At 38.9% G+C, this 19,722-nt stretch overlaps 2 protein-coding genes across 2 annotated transcripts; one reads left to right on the top strand and one right to left on the bottom strand.

The window, feature by feature from the left end:
• Window positions 1-5,807: 5,807 nt before the first annotated feature.
• On the bottom strand, window positions 5,808-10,626 carry LOC135462912 (uncharacterized). Its single transcript, XM_064740220.1, has 4 exons — window positions 10,397-10,626; window positions 9,467-9,597; window positions 8,160-8,277; window positions 5,808-7,466 (listed from the first exon to the last, which is right to left on the bottom strand). The coding sequence occupies exons 1-4, from the start codon at window positions 10,559-10,561 to the stop codon at window positions 7,425-7,427; spliced, it is 456 nt and encodes a 151-aa protein (XP_064596290.1). The 5' UTR covers window positions 10,562-10,626; the 3' UTR covers window positions 5,808-7,424.
• A 228-nt stretch (window positions 10,627-10,854) lies between these two features.
• LOC135462900 (signal recognition particle 19 kDa protein-like) lies at window positions 10,855-19,105 on the top strand. The gene is made up of 5 exons (XM_064740203.1): window positions 10,855-10,932; window positions 12,498-12,573; window positions 14,251-14,322; window positions 15,555-15,666; window positions 17,805-19,105. The coding sequence occupies exons 1-5, from the start codon at window positions 10,862-10,864 to the stop codon at window positions 17,960-17,962; spliced, it is 489 nt and encodes a 162-aa protein (XP_064596273.1). The 5' UTR covers window positions 10,855-10,861; the 3' UTR covers window positions 17,963-19,105.
• The last annotated feature ends 617 nt before the right edge of the window (window positions 19,106-19,722 follow it).

Genomic DNA, 19,722 nt, shown 5'->3' with positions numbered 1-19,722 from the left:
ATTGTTCAACAGGTGAGCTAGTGATGAAAAACTTTAAAGAAGGTAACTTAATGTTAGGCAAATATTTTGGATTACAATTTCTCTAACAGGTGTGCCTGAGTAAGAAAACAGCAGAGAATAGTGAGGAGCTGAATGTGTGTGAACCTTCCTGATGGAAAGAGCTATAGGTGTCAATCATTTGTGCCTTCAGAACACGGCAAGGCATCGGTAAATTGATAGCTACAAAAGTTGCCTAACAGGCTTTTTGCGATCTATACGTTATTATGTTCACTGTCAGTGTACACACAAATGTATTGCATTTTCAGTGACTACCTGTGAAATTTAGTATTTTTAAGGTGTACATTTATTGGTATTATTGTTATTAGTATAAATACTACAGTAATGTTTATATTATTATTGCATGTAATTTTTTATTATTACATGTATTATTATAATTATTGTTACTATTGTGTGTAACATTTTTTTATTACATGTATTATTATAATTGTTAATATTAAGATAAACCATTAATGTTTTGTTATTATTATATCTCATTTTATACAGTACTAAGATTATGAATATTTTGTATATGCATACTAGCTTTTAATCCTAAAAATTATATTCTTTGAAGACGTAATTTTGCCAAAACGGTTTCTACTATTTCAAAAGAAAAAGTCAGTGCTAAAATGTCAGACACATGAATTGTGTTCTTGATTCAGATACATGTATATTCTAACAGTGTTATTCTCTGCAGGCTGACAAAATTATTCTCTGAAATTGACCAATCTAACTAATGTGGTTTTGTCCCCAAGATCAAATTTCAAAGATGCCTCATATGCACTGAAAGTTTCCTCTTCTGATGCGAAAGGGTCGCGAATTTATGATAGTGCTTTACATACATGTATATTTGGTTTGTGGGTTTCCCTTGGGCTCTGCCTGGTTTCCTCACACCATAATGCTGGCCGCTGAAATATTCTTGAGCACCACGTAAAACACACCACTCTAATAAATGAATAAATAAATACATATGTGTGATGTACATCAAGATAGGTGAATGGCAATTGTGTGTGCATCAAATACGAAGGGAAAGTTAATCAGTTACTTGACAAAGGCCAGGGGTTTTACTCCATGCAGACATTTTGAGTTTCACCACTGATGAAACTGACCACTGTCGTACCCGCTTAAAAACGGCTTAAGCAGCTTAAACATTTATCAGCTAGTTCATCAACCTTTCTCATATTGTATTTGAATGTTGAGCAATGGAGTCATTATTATAGTATGCTATAATTGCAGTGGATGGCTATGTACGCATTATGATACATATTTCATCAGTATAACTGAGGTCACACCAGATGTTTATCAGGAGCTGTGCCACACCAGGTGTTTATCAGGAGCTGTACCACACCAGGTGTTTATCTGCACCTGTACCACTCCAGGTGTTTATCTGTACCACACCAGGTGTTTATCTGTACCTGTACCACACCAGGTCTTTATTTGTACCTGTACCACAGCAGGTGTTTATCTGTACCTGTACCACAGCAGGTGTTTATCTGTACCTGTACCACATCAGGTGTTTATCTGTACCTGTTCCGCACCAGGTGTTTATCCGTACCTGGACCACAGCAGGTGTTTATCCATACCTGTACCACAGCAGGTGTTTATCTGTACCTGTACCACACCAGCTGTTTATCTGTACCTGTACTACACCAGGTGTTTATCTGTACCAGTACCTTTACACACATACTCTGTATATTTCTTTCCATGCAGTTGTGATATTGTACCTTAATGATTTGTTTATCTCTACCTGTATCACACCAGATGTTCATCTCTACCTGTATCACACCAGATGTTCATCTGTACCTGTACCACACCAGATGTTCATCTGTACGTACCTTAATGATTTGTTTATCTGTACCTGTACAGCACCAGGTGTTTATCTGTACCTGTATGACACCAGGTGTTCATCTGTATGTACCTTAATGATTTGTTTATCTGTACCTGTACCACACCAGGTGTTTATCTGTACCTGTACCACACCAGATGTTCATCTGTATGTACCTTAATGATTTGTTTATCTGAACCACGCCAGGTGTTTATCTGTACCTGTACCACACCAGGTGTTCATCTGTACGTACCTTAATGATTTGTTTATCTGAACCACGCCAGGTGTTTATCTGTACCTGTACCACACCAGATGTTCATCTGTACGTACCTTAATGATTTGTTTATCTGTACCTGTACAGCACCAGGTGTTTATCTGTACCTGTATGACACCAGGTGTTCATCTGTATGTACCTTAATGATTTGTTTATCTGTACCTGTACAACACCAGGTGTTTATCTGTACCTGTACCACACCAGATGTTCATCTGTATGTACCTTAATGATTTGTTTATCTGAACCACGCCAGGTGTTTATCTGTACCTGTACCACACCAGGTGTTCATCTGTACCTGTACCACACCAGGTGTTTATCTGTACCTGTACCACACCAGGTGTTCATCTGTACCTGTACCACACCAGGTGTTCATCTGTCCATACCTTAATGATTTGTTTATCTGTACCTGTACCACGCCAGGTGTTTATCTGTACCTGTACCACACCAGGTGTTTATCTGTACCTGTACCACACCAGGTGTTCATCTGTCCATACCTTAATGATTTGTTTATCTGTACCTGTACCACACCAGGTATTTATCTGTACCTGTACCACACCAGGTGTTTATCTGTACCTGTACCACACCAGGTGTTCATCTGTACGTACCCTAATGATTTGTTTAAGCTTCCATAATAATTGATGTGTCCTGTTTTACCATGGTTATGAATGTAAGTTGTGAATTTTACATGCAAGATGTGTTGATTTCGTGAGATTTTGAAATATATGTATGTGATGTGTATTTTGTTTATAACATGTGCATTAACCAGTTTCCATGGTTACCTGTTGTGCATATATTTTTAAAAACAGAGTTTCGCTTTCCTCACAAGTTTAGTCCAGCTAGTGAACAACATATGTGCATGTATTTTAACCAGAAAACAGAGTTTCGCTTTCCTCACAAGTTTAGTCCAGCTAGTGAACAACATATGTGCATGTATTTTAACCAGAAAACAGAGTTTTGCTTTCCTCACAAGTTTAGTCCAGCTAGTGAACAACATATGTGCATGTATTTTAACCAGAAAACAGAGTTTCGCTTTCCTCACAAGTTTAGTCCAGCTAGTGAACAACATATGCATATCTTTATTTCCCCATACCGTCAACCCCCTCCCCACCCCTCAAAATGAGAGAGAATTCTAATTTTTTGCTTTCGTCAATACTAAATATCAGCCCTAAAAATTGGGAGGACTACAAGATTGTAATACATGCGTATACATGTACGATATTTGTACCTGTATAATGGGACTCAATAAGCAGAAGTGAAATGAATTGACATTTGTTTGAACGTGTGTTTGAATTTAAAATACTGTATGATATTTTAAATATCGTGTAGGAGAGTAATTCTTGCTTTGTCATATACATATATCGAAAGTTATTGTATATGTGAATGCAACATATACGAATGTGTTATTGTATATGGATATGGATATATATATATATATGTTGTCATGTAATATTTATATATACATCGGGTGGGCATAAAAAATTGGGCCGTACTTTGACACTCTTATCTCCGAAACCCTCTTACGTCAGCTTCTAAAAATTTACACACTCAAAAGCTATTATGTCCTAAGTATACAGACCAAATTTCAGTTTCATCATTTGAGATTTCTGTTCGTGGGACCAAAATCAATTTAGAGTAAAAAAACGCATGTTCCGGACATTTCAAAATGATGTTCTACTTTGTTTTACTTGAAGAGATGATCAATTCCTTGTCTGCCGCAAAGAAAACCATCTTGAATCAGCAAATCTTGTGCCTATCTGGCAGAAGGGCTTCTCTGATACCAGAGCCAGACGCGTGTCACACAGGTGCAGCGTGCACTCTACTCATAACAACCTGACAGGCGATGCAATGTGGGTCACCGGAACTTGCGTTATGAACGTTGACGCTATGTTTTCATTTTAACCCTGTGTACAGACTGCTAAAGCTTTGACCTTGAAAACTGGTCAATATATTAACAAAATCCTGCCATTTGAATGTCTAAAGTTTGAAAGGGTTTGAACAAAGGATAATGGCGCAATGCAGCATCAAAGTACGGCCCGTTTTTTTATGCCCACCCAATATATATGTCACTTTTATACTTGCAAGACAAAATTTGTCCTTGAATGTGGATAAATTGCTTAATCTATAAAATATGCAGGGCTCTGCATGTAAAAAGCCTTGCATTTAATGGGTTGCAAGATAATCTGAAATCCCTAAGGGGCCTGCCCATACGGTTTGATTCGGATATTTCACGTTGCATGTTTAGAAATTCACGCAAGACAAGACATTTCATGTGTGTTTAAAATATCATATATGTTTAACGATAACTTACAGTACCTGACATTTAGCGCAAACGAGACAAAATTCATTTGAATATGTATGTACGCTGTGAGTTCAAGTCCAGGTCATGCTGGCTTCCTCTCCAGCCGTACGTGGGAAGGTCTGCCAGCAATCTGTGGATGGTCGTGGGTTTCCCCTGAGCGGTTTCCTCCCACCATAATGCTGGCCGCTGTCGTCACATAAGTGAAATATTCTTGAGTACGGCGTAAAACACCAATCAGATAAATAAATATAAAAATATGTATGTACAAATTATAATAGGTATTTCTTTGCAAACAGCTGCAAGATAATTCCATTGCAGTTCATGTACTATATGTGGTGTATTCACATGTCATATGTGATTGATAGCAATCATGCAGGCTTCCAGATGCGATGTAAATATGACAACTGAATGACGTCCCTTTACCGCACAGTAGGATCAATCTGGCCATTTTAATATGGAGTTTTATATGGAATATAAAAACACTGATAAGACAAGAATAGATAAATCTTCCTATGATTGATATTCTTGGGTGGGTTTGGCATGTTTGGGTGTAAAATATTGCAGATATTAAAATATTTTTTGTTACAGTTGACGATGTGACCTTACAGCATGTTGTGATTAATCTGCACATTTTGATTATTGAGTGGTATGTAGAATATAAAAAACACTAAAAAGACAGAGGATTATTGACACATCCTCTGAGTTATCTTCTTGGATGGTTCTGGGTGTCGGATATTGCCAAAAGGAAAAAGCAAAAAGGTAACCAGTCGGTAGTTCCGTCTCTGCTCAAATACTGCTGTAAAGCATGGGACGTGACTATTGTCGTAATTTTGTAACTCAATGACTGCATACTCTGACATATGAGTCTAGGAGGTTATAGAGATAAGTATTATTGTTATGTATTTAATTGATCGATATACAGGGTTTCTACTGGTGCTAGAAATCCTTAAATATGCATACGTTTACTTGAATTTAGTTGGAAGGTTTTCAAGACCTTGAAAATTCTTGAGTTTTCAATGTCATATTGCATTAATTGTATTCAGAATGGGACTGTATATTAAGTATGACCAAATGTGTATCTGTTAATCTTCACTTGAGGGTTTGTTTATACCTAAATGAACAGTTAATGCCAAATTGTTCTTGAAAGTGCTGGAAAACATAAGATTTAGGTTCTTGGAAAACATTTTTTTTCATGGGAGGGAAGAACTGTACGCATTGTAAAGGATACATGAAAAGTTAGCATAAAACAAAGAGTATATTGTTTTAAGGGAATTAAGGAATTTTAGAAATGCCAAATATATATATATATATATATATATATATATATATATATATATATATATATATATTTACATATATGTATGTAGAAACAAATTTTCATTTTTGAGGCATATAGTTTAAATTTCTCTGTTTTGTGCATATTGTCTGTCAGTACTGGGAAATGTCATGGTGGGATTGTGGGAACAGCTTAGCCCTCTTAATTCAGGCTCTCTTCTCAGCAGTGTTGCTTTGACAGCACACTATCATTGTTGATGCCACCAGTCAACAGGTGCTTCTCAATTTCTGGACTGACCAGAAAAAGCCAGTTTAAACCAGTTTAAAACCATTTTTGTGTGCCGAAAAGATTTTTTGTATTAGAAAAAAAAATGAAGCTTTTCATGTATCCTTGAAGAATATTTCACATATATGAGAGAACCCGACAGAACTGGGCAAACCAGTGCACCTTATCATTACATGTGCCTGACAAATCTTCTGATAGAGGATGGATTTGAACCCACAACCTCTGAGTCATTGGTCAGGGGATATATATAGCAGTCAGAATAGAGGCAGCTTTATATATACAGTACTGTTCAACCTTAACAAAAAGTTAACAGGAGTTTGAGGCCACACAGATTTATATTTTGTTTCTTGGGTAGAGTGACTTGTTTGTTTTTTTATATGTTGGAGGAGGGAGTAGAAATAAAAATAAAATGATAAATCATCAAATTTATGGGAAATGTTAATTGAAGTCCCTGCAATATTTCTTTTTAAAGTCATGTTTACCTGATCAGAAAATATAGAAGCAAAAAAAAAAAAAAGGGGAAATCATAAAAAAATGTTTATATAGTACACCGGATAAAATAAACAGGTGGATTTCCAATTTTATTTTTATTCCAGTCTTGTATTTTTTTTCAGAAAATTTGTGTAGTATGGTATGAAATACAGGGTACATACATATACATATAAGAAGTTTTTAAATTTTATGGCAATGTGCTTTTATCATTTCCATATCATAATATTATATGCATACATATTAACAGTCCCAGTTACGCAGTTTTATAGGCATATATTTTCTGTCATAGTTTGAAGTCCATATAACTACATTTGTGTAGTAGTCCTGTAAATCTTGAACCTTTTCAACCACTAAAGTGAAATTTAAGCGTACAATTATTATGCTAAATGATGCTAAAATAATTACCTTGTTGGTGTCATTAAAGATGTAAGGTTCATAAAAATGTGCAAATTAGTTCTGTACGACCCCATAACTCTCTCGGAACGTTTCAAAATGTATGGGTGGCAAAGGTGGTTGAAAAAGGTTGAAGAATTAGAGTATAATATAAGTACTTGTTGATGTACTCAAATATATACATGCATGATGTATATGATAGTAGTAACAAACACAAGTGGCTTAATTTTAATTAAGGAATTTTGCATTCTGTATATTTTAATTACATACTACAGACAAATATATATTGTTACCGTCTTTTGTGAAATAAATTGAAGCTTATCAAAAACAGAAAAAAAAAGAGTTTAAAATTTTGTTTAATATATTCATGTACAAATATGTACATTGTTATACACGTGCCTTTATGGGTAATTTATCCTTTAGCTTGCTTTATGTCCATATCCATTAATATGCAAAAGCATTTGTCAGTTCAAACTTCAAAGAACATGTCACTGATGTATGTGGCAAAAGTATTGTTGCTATGGTTACGGATCATGTCCACTTCCTATCGTGTGAGGCAACAGCTACTGCGGCCAGGCTCCATATTCTGTAAAATATGAAAATATGAATTCTGGAAAAAACATGAATATTATCGAAACAATAGGGTGTCTGTACAAAGGTGTGTCAGGTCCAAGCTGGAGTGACTGTTGTTCTCTTGCATTACAGAGGATCACTTAATTAGGATCACACAGCAAGCATGGCCAGGGAACGAGCCATAGCAAACGATACTGCAGGCGGGAAGTTACTATGGGCTCTTTTTTTAAATTAAAATTAAAGAACGTACTCTTATTAACCAGAAAAAAATAATTCTAATTAAATTAACTATTATACACAGACCACAGATTTTGTAATCTCTTCACTGGTATGCAGTAATGTCATTCAATTTCTATCTAAAGAATTTTGGAGAAAGTAACTGTATAGACCAATGCACAAGGAAATTTGTTTCCCTCGAAGTGGAAGAATACCTATGGGTTATACATTGTTGATAGTAAAACAGGTTTTATAACATCTGATATATTAATTAAATTTTGCTATCTCTGTTTTTTTTTTCTTATTTAACTGAAAAAATAAGTTCAGTATTGGGTTTTATTTTAGCAACAATGACAGTTATGCAGTTAAAAATTACGTTTTTCTTTCAATATATAAACAAAACATCAAAACAAAGGAATGAAAAAATGTCTGCCAGTTATTACGATACAACTTTCAGGCCAGCTGCATTTCTAGGGGATCAAAAGCTCACCGGCAGCTTAAGAGCTGACTCTCGCAGTTCTTCATGCACACTTGAGAGACACCTGGTGGCAAGAATCAGCGTCTGACTCTCCTTTTCCACTTGCGACCTCACTTCTTTCTCTATTGCCCTGAAAACAGATTAGGAGAACATCACTGGTCAATAAGCTGGAGATTGAGAGTTCAATCCTGTGCTTGGTCACACCTAGGATTGGCTTGGCACTTTCTAGAACCATACTGAAGAATATTTCACATATATGACTCTGTCCAGTATATCACATGCACATATGTATAATGCTTGAGGTTTTGCCTTGTGTCAGCAGCTAGGCCAATACTTTATGACATGCCTGGTGTCACTAATGGGTGATGCCATGTCTCGTGTCAATAAAGGATGAGATGTCAATAGGCTGGGTGTCATGTCTGGTGTCAGACTCATACTGTGTGCGGTGTGTGAACTTTGTGTTAGGATAATGTGAATGTCCTGCCTGGTGTCAGTAGGCTCATGTTGTGTGCATGGGTGGAGTAAATGTTATACCTGGTGTCACTAATGGGTGAGGTGTCAGTATAAATCATAATGTGTGAATGGGCGAGGTCTCTGATCTCACTATTAGGTTAGGTGTCATGTCGGGTGTCAGACTAATACTGTGTGTGTGGATTGCCACCTGATTTAAATGGATTACTGTGTGAATGGGTTAAGTGTCCTACTTAATGTCACTAATAGGTGAGGTGTCAAGTCAGGTGTCATTAATGGGTGAGGTGACAGGTCTAGTGCCATTAATGGGTGAGGTGTTAGGTCTGGTGCCATTAATGGGCAAGGTGTTAGGTCTGGTGCCATTAATGGGCAAGGTGTTAGGTCTGGTGCCAGTAGGCTCATACTGTGCGAGTTAAGTATCATACCCAGTGTCACTAATAGGTGAGGTGTCAGGTTTGGTGTCATTTGTGGGTGACATGTCAGATCTAGTGTCAGTAGGCTCATGTTCTGTGAATGGGTTAAGTGTCATACCTAGTGTCACTGATTAAAACCTTGTGCCACTAATGGATAAGGTGTGATGTCTTGTGTCAGTACACTCATGCTATGTGAATGGATTAGGTGTCAAACCTAATGTAACTTACGAGTATAATTAGACAATAGTGTCAATAAGGTTATGTTGTGTGAGTGGATGGAGTATCACGTCTGGTGTCACTCATGGGTGAGGTGTCATGTTCAGTGTCAGTAAGCACATATTGTGTCAAACCTGGTGTTACTGAGCTGCTTCTATAAATGTGATTATAGAGGTTTAATTAAGGACACCCTTTTTTCTCTCCTGTCATATGGCATACTCTTTAATAGCTGCAAGTGTTTCAGATCGTGTTGACCTCTCAAGGGCTGCATACTGGACATCCCAGTGCTTGCCTAGATAAGCAGTTTTCCCTGGAGAAGCATCAGGAGCTACTAGGTGGCGTACTTTTAACTGAAATAACAAAATTATCAGATTAAACACAGTCTTGAAGGACACTGTCATTGACCATTCAAGTTATGTGATGTGATACTCTACATGAAAAAACAAATTTGGCATTAAATTCTTATCTATGGTAGGCCTCTACAGGATCAGAGCAGCTATGGGTGGGGGGGGGGGGGGGGAGGCATTTTGTATGTGATGTACAATTGATGTTCCAGAAAACTTATGTGATTTAAAATTAAAACATTTGACTTCATTTAATTCAGGGGTAAATATAACAAAAAACAAAAACGCCCCAAAAAACAAAAAAACAAAAGTAAGGCTTTTTATTTATTTATTTATTTGATTGGTGTTTTAAGTCTTACTCAAGAATATTTCACTTATACGAAGGCGGCCAGCATCATGGTGGGTGGAAACTGGGCAGAGCCTGGGGGAAACCCACGACCATCCGCAGGTTGCTGAAGACCTTCCCACATACGGCCGGAGAGGAAGCCAGCATGAGCTGGACTTGAACTCACAACGACCGCATTGGTGAGAGACTCCTGGTTCATTAGGCTGCGCTAGCACGCTAACCAACTGTGGCCCCTGTAAGGCTTTTTAAGATAGAGACCTACTCAATCTTCAGATTTTAAAAGTCTTTAATTGTGGTCTGTTTTCTTTCTTTGCAAGATATCATATCGACATACAAACACAGAAGCCTACTGTAAAGCACTGAACCACTGACTTCCAAAATATTAAAAATTATTATTATTATAATGTTAAAATATAACGGCTGTGTTGGGCCATACTACATCTGTGTATAGATTTATACCTTATGATGCCCCTTTTGCCGTGGTAATCGCTTTACCGCATGCTGGTATGCGTTCAAATTTGACGATTCTTCAGAGTGGTCATGGGTGAAACGGTATTCTTCTCCCCCCGATTCACAGCCAGAACTCGATTCTTCGTCGGAATTCTCGATATATACCGTGTCCATGTCGATTTTTCTGGACAAAGCAGAGGTGGAGGTGTCAAGAGTTTCCTCCACGTGCTAATGTTTATGGAAATCCGTTGCCACGTGTAGACGAGAGGGATTCCCCAATGACGTCATATTTACACTCTCTAAACAGGATGGAATTTACTTTACTCTTATCTCCATTTTAATGTCGCAAAGCTTGAAAAAAAACTTTCCAGAAGATAATTTGTTGAGGTATATCAGCGAATTTTAGAGATATTTGTATGGCTTCCAGTTGCAAATTATGGGTTAGTTTTTTACTCAAGAGTATTAAGGTACAAAATGGCTGCCACGAATGTCAACGCAACTGCTCGTTCATGGAACCCGTCCTTTACACACACGGACAGGGAAAGGTAATCATCACTACTAGACAGGCAGCTCTCTGACGATTATAAAGTTGGGCACAAGCCTCACTGTGCTCCAAGCATTTGGGTTCATACGATTTACATCCATATGTCGAGTACCTACAAGAAGCTACAACAACAACAACATTCTATATGTACAGTTTACGTTCCGTTTGAGTTAGAACGACTGAACAGAAAAGACAACACGGAGCTAAATGTATATATACGCCAGCACTTTCTGTAAGACGGCCTGGAAGCTAGAGCCCTCAAGATCTCTCTAGTTAAAAAACGTTGTGGGTACAATTACATACAAAAAAAATATAATTTTAATTATATGTAGTGATATACTTTTATGGCACATTCGCACAGGAAAATGGTGGTGTAAAATATGGGTCGTTTTCCGTATGCATTAACATGGAATGCATATTTTGTTTTCACCCATGATAGGTCAGTCATGTGAACTCCAACTTCTGGACTGACCTGCAGAATATCAAGATTTCTTTTTCGGAAAGAAAGTTTCTGACCTGAAAGCTTTAATTTATGTGTTTTGCATAATATCTTATTTGCCTTGATTGCATTATCTTTGGTTTTAAACCTCCTTAGGTTTTGTGTGCCCAAAGAGAGTGCTGATGATTGAATTAGAGCAGCTATGACATTTCTTTCAAATTGCATGGTCGAGTCTGGTGACTCAGTGATGGTGTAAGCAGTTGCCGTAAAATCATGTGTTATTCGCATTAATTTCTAAGAGCCCTGACCTTGTTTCCTCCAAACCTGCATGAACAGGTGAGACTCATGCTGATTTGGCTTATTGAAAATGGCTCACCGGCCGTAAGTGAGAAGGTCTTCCAGCAACCTGCGGATGGTCGTGGGTTTCCCCCCACCATGATGCTGGCCGCCATCGTATAAGTGAAAAATTCTTGAGTACGGCGTAAAACACCAATTAGATAAATAAATTAAAGTAAATATTGAAAATGCAAATTAATGGAAGTTAGTTCTTTCATGTTTTATTCACATTAAGAATGAAATTGGGCTTAATTGAAGATGTACATCTGAGGACAGGTTGTGCCATTCACTGCATGATTTTTTTTTTTTTTGAGCACGATGTTAGATCTTCATGTCGTACCCAGCTGGTTATTTTCATTTTCATGTCAGTTGCATCAAACTACATTTGATGCAGATACGGGTAAATGTTAAGAAACATTAAATTGAAAGTAAAAATTCTCTGATAAAAGTAACCTGCTGCGTGAATTTATATGGTGCCTAAATGAACTAAAATTTCGACCACAAAAGTGTATTTTAGAGGCAAATAAATGTCACAAAATGTTATGTTTGATGCTGAAACAATTTTCCAGTAGAATATCAACCCATGTTCCAAGTAAACCTTAAAACACCTTTCTAAAATCTGTGAAACTCTCAGAATCCAGGAAAATGGACAAGTTAGTGGACGGTCATTTTCGGGCATTTGTCAGTTTTATTGAAATTATTTTGTACTTCAAGATTAAAATGTGTACATTTGTGTTATTGGATGAAGTTTAAACTTTTCATTTTTGTTTCTTTTGCTGTTTGTTTTTTAGGTGGATTTGTATTTACCCAGCATATATTAACAGTAAGAAAACTATAGCAGAAGGCAGGCGGATTCCTAAAGAAGCGGTAAGCCCAGTTTGAATGGGTTATTCCTTTTGAACTCAATTAAGTTTCCCCATTTCATACAGTTCTGACATGTTTGAGATAGTGACTTAATAACCTGTGGTTGATTTCATATGGAATGACCTGAACATCAATTCATTGATCTCTTACTTCTATTTATTTAGTTTTTTTGTATGAATGAAACCTTTATTTAAAGAGGGAAGCTCTGTCAAATTGAACAATTTGCTCTTCCCAGAGGCCCTCTATAACAATACATGAACATCAAACAAGTACAAACAGAACATGTATGTACAATTCCATTTTTTAAAACAATGAAAACAGTCATTAATACATCATTACATCTACATATCTGTTTTATCAGCTTATATCAATTTACTGGTTGAAATAATTTTTCATATAATGTGACTCAAAAGCAGAAAGTGATGGTGTTGTTTTGATTAAACATTCTAAACTGGTCCAAGCAGGACAGCCTACTACTGTAAAACTGACGGTCTGCCATCAACCTGCTGATGGTCGTGGGTTTCCCGTGGGCTGCGCCCGGTTTCCACCCACCATAATGCTGGCCACCATATAAGTGAAATATTTTTGAGTACGGCGTAAAACACCAATCAAATAAATAAATGAACAAATAAATAAATAAATAAAACTGAGCCACAAAGTTACCCTATTTCATACAATTCTGAAATATATGCAGTGACCTAGGAGCCTATAGCTGAGTTAATATGGAATTACCTCAAGATCAGTTCATTGATCTTTTTTTTTTGTATTTATGTAGTTTTTTTGTATTACCTATTAGAGAGACATAAGCAGGGTTTGTATGGCCATTCTGAAGCAATACATGAACATTTAACTCAATCTGCAGAGAGAAAAATGTGGAAAGGTGCATCAGTTGCTTGCCAAGTGTTGGTTGATTTAACTACGGTGACCCCGTTTCCTCCACCCATAAAACTGACTATTTTGGCATAGGTTAATGTATTTATTTGATTTGTGTTTTATGCAGTACTCTAGGATATTTCACTTATACTATGGCAACCAGCATTACGGTGGCAGGAAACTGGGCAGAGCTCAGTTGAAACCCACGACAGTCTGCAGTTTGCCAGCAGCCCTTCCCACAAATGGCTGGAGAACTGATAGCGACTGCATTGGTGGGAGGCTCCTGGATCATTGCGCCGTGCTGGCGAGTGCTAACCCCATCGGCCACAGAGGACCCCACTGTTCACCCCCACAGTGAAAGTTTCTTGAGTATGAAATGAAAGACCTGTCAAATAAATACGTTAAAATTTAGTAGTCAGGTGCTATTTGTATTATGTATAAATGTTATATCGGGGGCCTCCGTGGCTCAGTCGGTTAGCGCTCTAGCGCAGCGTAATGACCCAGGAGCCTCTCACCAATGCGGTCGCTGTGAGTTCAAGTCCAGCTTATGCTGGCTTCCTCTCCGGCCATAAGTGGGAAGGTCTGTCAGCAACCTGCAGATGGTCGTGGGTTTCCCCCGGGCTGTGCCCGGTTTCCACCCACCATAATGCTGGCCGCCGTCGTATAAGTGAAATATTCTTGAGTACGGCGTAAAAACACCAATCAAATAAATAAATATAAATGTTATATCAGGCTGGGTGAGGTTTGCTGTATTAAATTTGTAAAGAATTCTGAGAAATGTTATGAATGAGCTGTTTCTGTTACCAGGGAGTGGACAATCCAACGTACAATGAGATCAGGGATGTGTGTGCCTCAGCTGGTATTGTCCTAGGTGTAGAGGTAAGATCAATTTTATTGAAACAGTTATCAATTATCTTCTTGGTGTCACCGGCCCGGATAGCACAGTTGGTAGAGCGTCCGCTTCGGGACCGGTAGATCCAGGATCAATCCTTGGTCGAGTCACACCTAAGACTTTAAAAGAGGAAGTTGTAACTTCCTCGCTTGGCGTTCAGCATGAAGGGGACAGTGCAACGACTGGTTGACCCGTATTAGTATAATGGCTCGGGCGGGGCGGCTTACTTGCCTTTGGTAAGTCGTCTCAGTGATGCAGCACTAAATAAAAGAGCGGTGGAAATCCGTCCTGCAACAAGGAGGCACATTACACGTGCATGCACCCTAATGATTCCTTCGTCGTCATATGACTGAAAAATTGTTGAGTACGACGTTAAACCCCAAGCACTCACTCACTCACTCTTCTTGGTGTCTTTTTTCAGCCATATTCGAGAGGTACAGAACAATTAACAGATCTCCTGTTATGAACAATCTGTGATGCTCCTTGGCTTAATCCATTCAAATGAAGTAGAAAAAAACTGTCAGTTTTAAAGCTGTTGTGCACAGTATGGGGACAAGTATTTTAAACATTCTGAGGGAGCTATGGTGTGCAAAGAAATAAACTGCACAGTTTTACGAAATTTGCATCCTTGGTGACGCAAACAAATCATTTGTGGCATAAATTTTCGTAATAACTGTATGTATAAATTCCAGTGGAAAAATTGCTTTAGATTTGTTTATTTATTACATTGGTATTTTACGCCGTACTCAAGAATATTTCACTCATATGACGGCGACCAGCATTATGGTGGGTGGAAACCGGGTAGAGCCCGAGGTATACCCATGATCATCAGCAGGCTGCTGCAAGATCTCACATATGGCCGGAGAGGAAGCCAGCATGAGCTGGACTTGAACTCACAACAACTGCATTTGTGAGAGGCTTGCTAAACCCCTTGGTACGGACGCCCCAAAGTGCTTAAGAGGTTGAAAAGGTTAACGATTAACAGTACCTTCATGTGTCAAGCTTTTACATTTATTAATACATGTGATGTGTTATTTTAAGATTTCTGGTACAAAATATTGGTTTGAAGCAGTGTAACCTACATGAAGAATATTTACCAGGGCCCGACAAGACAACATATGGAACATTGTCAAATGTACATGTATTATGGGAATGAATTGGTTTGGCCAGGGATATGTTCATCAGCTAATCGGTTAATTATTATTTTTGGTTCACACAGAATAAAGTGTATCCTCGTGAATTGGACCACAGAGACCAGAAGTCTAGAGGTCGTATCCGAGTACAGCTGAAGAAAGAAGACGGCAGTCCATTACTCGAACAGTTCCCCACCAGTAAGCATAGACTTGAGTCAGAGGCCTGTCCAGAAATCTGTTGGACTGACAGAATTTAATCTGTACAGTTTGTTACCTTATTATCGTATAGAAAATAATACAAAGCCGAAAATGGGCTCGCAAAAAATTTATGTATTTATTTTATTGGTGTTTTACACTGTACTCAAGGATATTTCACTATTATGATAGCAACGAGTATTATGGTGGGAGGAAGAGCCTGGGGAAACCCAGGACCATCTGCAGTTTGCTGGCAGACCTTTCCGCATACGGCCAGAGAGGGAGTCAGCATGATGTGGGCTGGAGCTCACAGCAACTGCATTGATGGGGGGGGGGGGGGGGGGGGCTCCTGGATCATTGCGCCGTGCTGGCATACTACCCACTTTGGCCACAGACCCCCGCCCACCAATGTTAAATATGTCACAGGCTGACGACACGTTTCACATAACATGCTTCACTCGTAACATGATAGGCAGATTGGTCATGTTCTCAGCTTAGCTTCCACACTGACCACTCGGAATTGTTACGTTCACTAATCTGGACTGCGGTCCTGTCGCATCCGGTGTTTACAAAGTTCCAACGTTGCACGTCGCAACAAGAGATGCTCTGTGGTGGATGAAGTAATTCTGAATTCACATCACCTTATTATGCAGGAATAAAAAAATAACCATTACATGGCAAATAACTCAAATGTAACCAACGCCCCCCCTACTTGGACAGCATCAGATCTTTGCCAACCGCCATTTTCAAATCATGGGACTCTGTTGCTGTGGTGGACTCTGCTGCTCTTCCTAAAATTAAGGTCATCTCCTTTTTTCACAATAGTTGATTATAGTTCCTTTCTGTTCATGATTAACACACAAATTAAAGTTAAGGTTCCCAAATAATGTGTCACTCATCCTATAGATGGTGTGCATCTCATTGGTTTCAATCAAATTATTATTATTATTGACGATGGCAAGTGTGCTTGACTCAAATTGAAATGGTGGTTAGCAAAGTTTGGCTTGCTGCCAATGTAACATGTATCTTTGTGTTAGGCCGCTGTGGCCTGCATGTCTGGGCAAGGTACCAGTCAATGCATCGGACACAGCTTGTGAGTGTCGTTACCAAAATCTCTGATCTTGGGTACTGGCTTTGTTGTGTCTTTCAAACGTTTATCATTATGTACACATGTATTGAGAATTTACAGATGGTCATGGATAATTGTTGAAATGTGTATCCACATCTTTCCAGCGGCGGTGTGACATATAAGCCTACTAACTACTGATGCACCGTAGTCGTCACATTGTATGCATTTACCTGCGGAAGTTTCGAAAGATGTTCCAATATACTTTTTTGGCGGTTGTTATGTGTCGTCTGTATAGACTAACTGGACTACGCCTGATCTGCTTTGACATAAAGTTGAATAATGGTGTGTGTCGTCAGTGACAACTGGCTCAAAAGTCTGAAGTATAAAGACTGGCTGAGCAAACGTAGAAAAAAGTAACGTAGAGTGTGTGTGAGTAAGCCAAGATTGATGAGGTCGTCCTGCGATCCCATCCTCAGAGTGAAAAACAAAAACTGAGTCTGAAGTTGAAGTGGAAAGAGTCCGATATAAAGGTCTTAAAAATGTCGGGGGGAAAAATGGCGGAGGAAAAAAATTCTGCCTGGGGAATATGAACCTTGAGATCTGTGTATCTGAAAGCTAAGCTTGGAAGAATGAAACAGATCTCTGGTCTAATGTGACCCCAATAACAGTGTTATAATGAGGGAGAATTGTATTCAGCATAGTTAGTGATTAGTGTGATTAGTGTGCTAGTGTGCAGTGTGCCAGTGATTAGTGTGCTAGTGATTAGTGTGCTAGTGATTAGTGTGATTAGTGTGCTAGTGATTATTGTGCCAGTGATTAGTGTGCTAGTGCAGCAGAATGACCCAGGAGCCTCTCACCAATGCAGTGGCTGGGAGTTTAGGCCCAGCTCATGCCGACTTACTCTGGTCATAACCTGCAGATGGTTGTGGGTTTCCTGCAGTGCTAGCTGCCCAGTTTCCTCCAGCCAATTGCTGGTTGCCATTGTATAACTGAAATATTCTTGAGTAGAGCATAAATATACAATCAAATAAATAAATAAACTTGTGTGGTTGTTTCTCTGTTTGTCTATCAGGAAAGTCGGTGTACCTATACCTAGGACAGATGATTTCTAAACTCAAAACACGCCAGCAGAGTCAAAGCTCATCACAGTCTGCCTCACAACAACAACAGCAGAGCAGCAGCGGCGGCGGTGGGAAAAATCAAAAAAAGAAAGGAAGGAAAGGGAAATAACTGGGGTATTTACCGAGAGATGTGAAGGAACAGGACTACTGTATATATCTGGCATGATGGAAACTGAAGTCATTATAGCTCTCAGGAGCAAGTACAGTACAAAGACATGTGTTTCTCTTCCTGGTATAGGATTATGAAAGCAAGGGAAGTTACTCTGGTCAATACTGATGACGGAAGAAGCGAAGTTAACTCTGGAAAGCTTGTGGGAGGGAAGAAAATGTATATTTTGGACAAGGAGTGTTTGTGACTCTAACAACTATGAGGCTTTCGAGGCTTTTGGAAGTATCTACATTTAGGAGAATTAAAAGAAGAAAAACAAATTCATAATTGGAGGTGTCTTTCAGCAGTTTTGGATCTCCACATTTCCACATCCCTGTTGGAAAATAAAAATTCAAGATCGGATCACTGTGAAATAAAATGAGATTATTACTTGTTAATGAATCATGATGTAAGCATCACCCTGATGAAGTTTGGAGAGTAAAATAACCATGGTGAAGAGGAAAATTCAAGAACATACCCTAATTCCTCAAACTTTTCGCATTTGAAAGAGCAACTTTTCAGTACGATTTATGCACATTTTGCGTTTCATTTTGGAGATAAAAACTACATTGATGTGGCTGGCCAATTTCATTGCTTCACGAAAAGTATGAGTTTGTCAGTCTTCACATACATGTAGTAGTACCCTCAGAATATACAGAATAAACATCGTGTAAACATGCGAGGGGCCTCCGTGGCTGGCGCAGCGTAATGACCCAGGAGCCTCTCACCAATGTGGTTGCTGTGAGTTCAAGTCCCGCTCATGCTGGCTTCCTCTCTGGTCGTAAGTGGGAAGGTCTGCCAACAACCTGCGGATCAGTGAGGGTAAAACCTTTGTCTTTGAAATGTCTGTCAAGCAAGGTGTTCATTCATTGCCAGCCTTGGACATGGTGTTTTCACAACACTGTGCCTCCTCTGTTCTTGGGGCCTTCGTGGCAATGAACTCTGGGGGCCCCCTCAGATGTTTAAAGCTCTGGACCAATGCGGTACTGTGAGTTCAAGTCCAGCTCAGGCTGGCTTCCTCTCCAGCCATAAGTGGGAAGATCTACCATCAACCTGAGAATAGTCGTGGGTTTTCCCTTGGGGGAAATATTTTTGAGTACAGTGTAAAACACTAATCAAGTAAATAAATAAAGCTCTGGAGCCAGTTGTTCAAATGTGTATGAAATCTACTGAAGTGCTACTTTAGTGTCAAAAGGCGTTTGTGGCTGTCACATCAGTGATGGGTGACATCAAGTGTTCTTGCAAGACGTCACAACAGGCAAAATTGGACTCGAAAAAGTTTTGCTTCTGTATTATCCTCCCAAACTAACTACAGCAGCTTTAATACATTGTATTTTTTCTTTACAGTTTAAGAAAGCAAAGCTGACTGTATTGATCCTTTTACCTTGCTATTATGTTGGGCAAGTGTTGATGCTATATTAGCTCTTTAAGCCCGGCTTAAATCTTTAACACCAGTCTTGTTCTAATGCAAAAATGCAAAATCATGTGAACTTTCGTCTGAACAATTAGTACAAACCTAACTGCTGATAAACTATGAGATAACAATTAGCCACTACTGCCACTTCCTTGGCCAGCTGCCGCTGCCCGTTCCTTGGCTAGCACGGCCAGCCGCCACTGGCGGTTCCTTGGCTAGCACGGCCAGCCGCCACTGCCAGTTCCTTAGCTAGCACGGCCAGCCGCCGCTGCCTGATCCTTGGCTAGCACGGCCAGCTGCCCTTGCC

Source organism: Liolophura sinensis, chromosome 2, assembly GCF_032854445.1.
Source record: "Liolophura sinensis isolate JHLJ2023 chromosome 2, CUHK_Ljap_v2, whole genome shotgun sequence".
Taxonomy (NCBI): Eukaryota; Metazoa; Mollusca; class Polyplacophora; order Chitonida; family Chitonidae; genus Liolophura; species Liolophura sinensis.
Note: the sequence above shows the minus strand (reverse complement) of the source record. Positions and strands in the feature narration are given on the sequence as shown.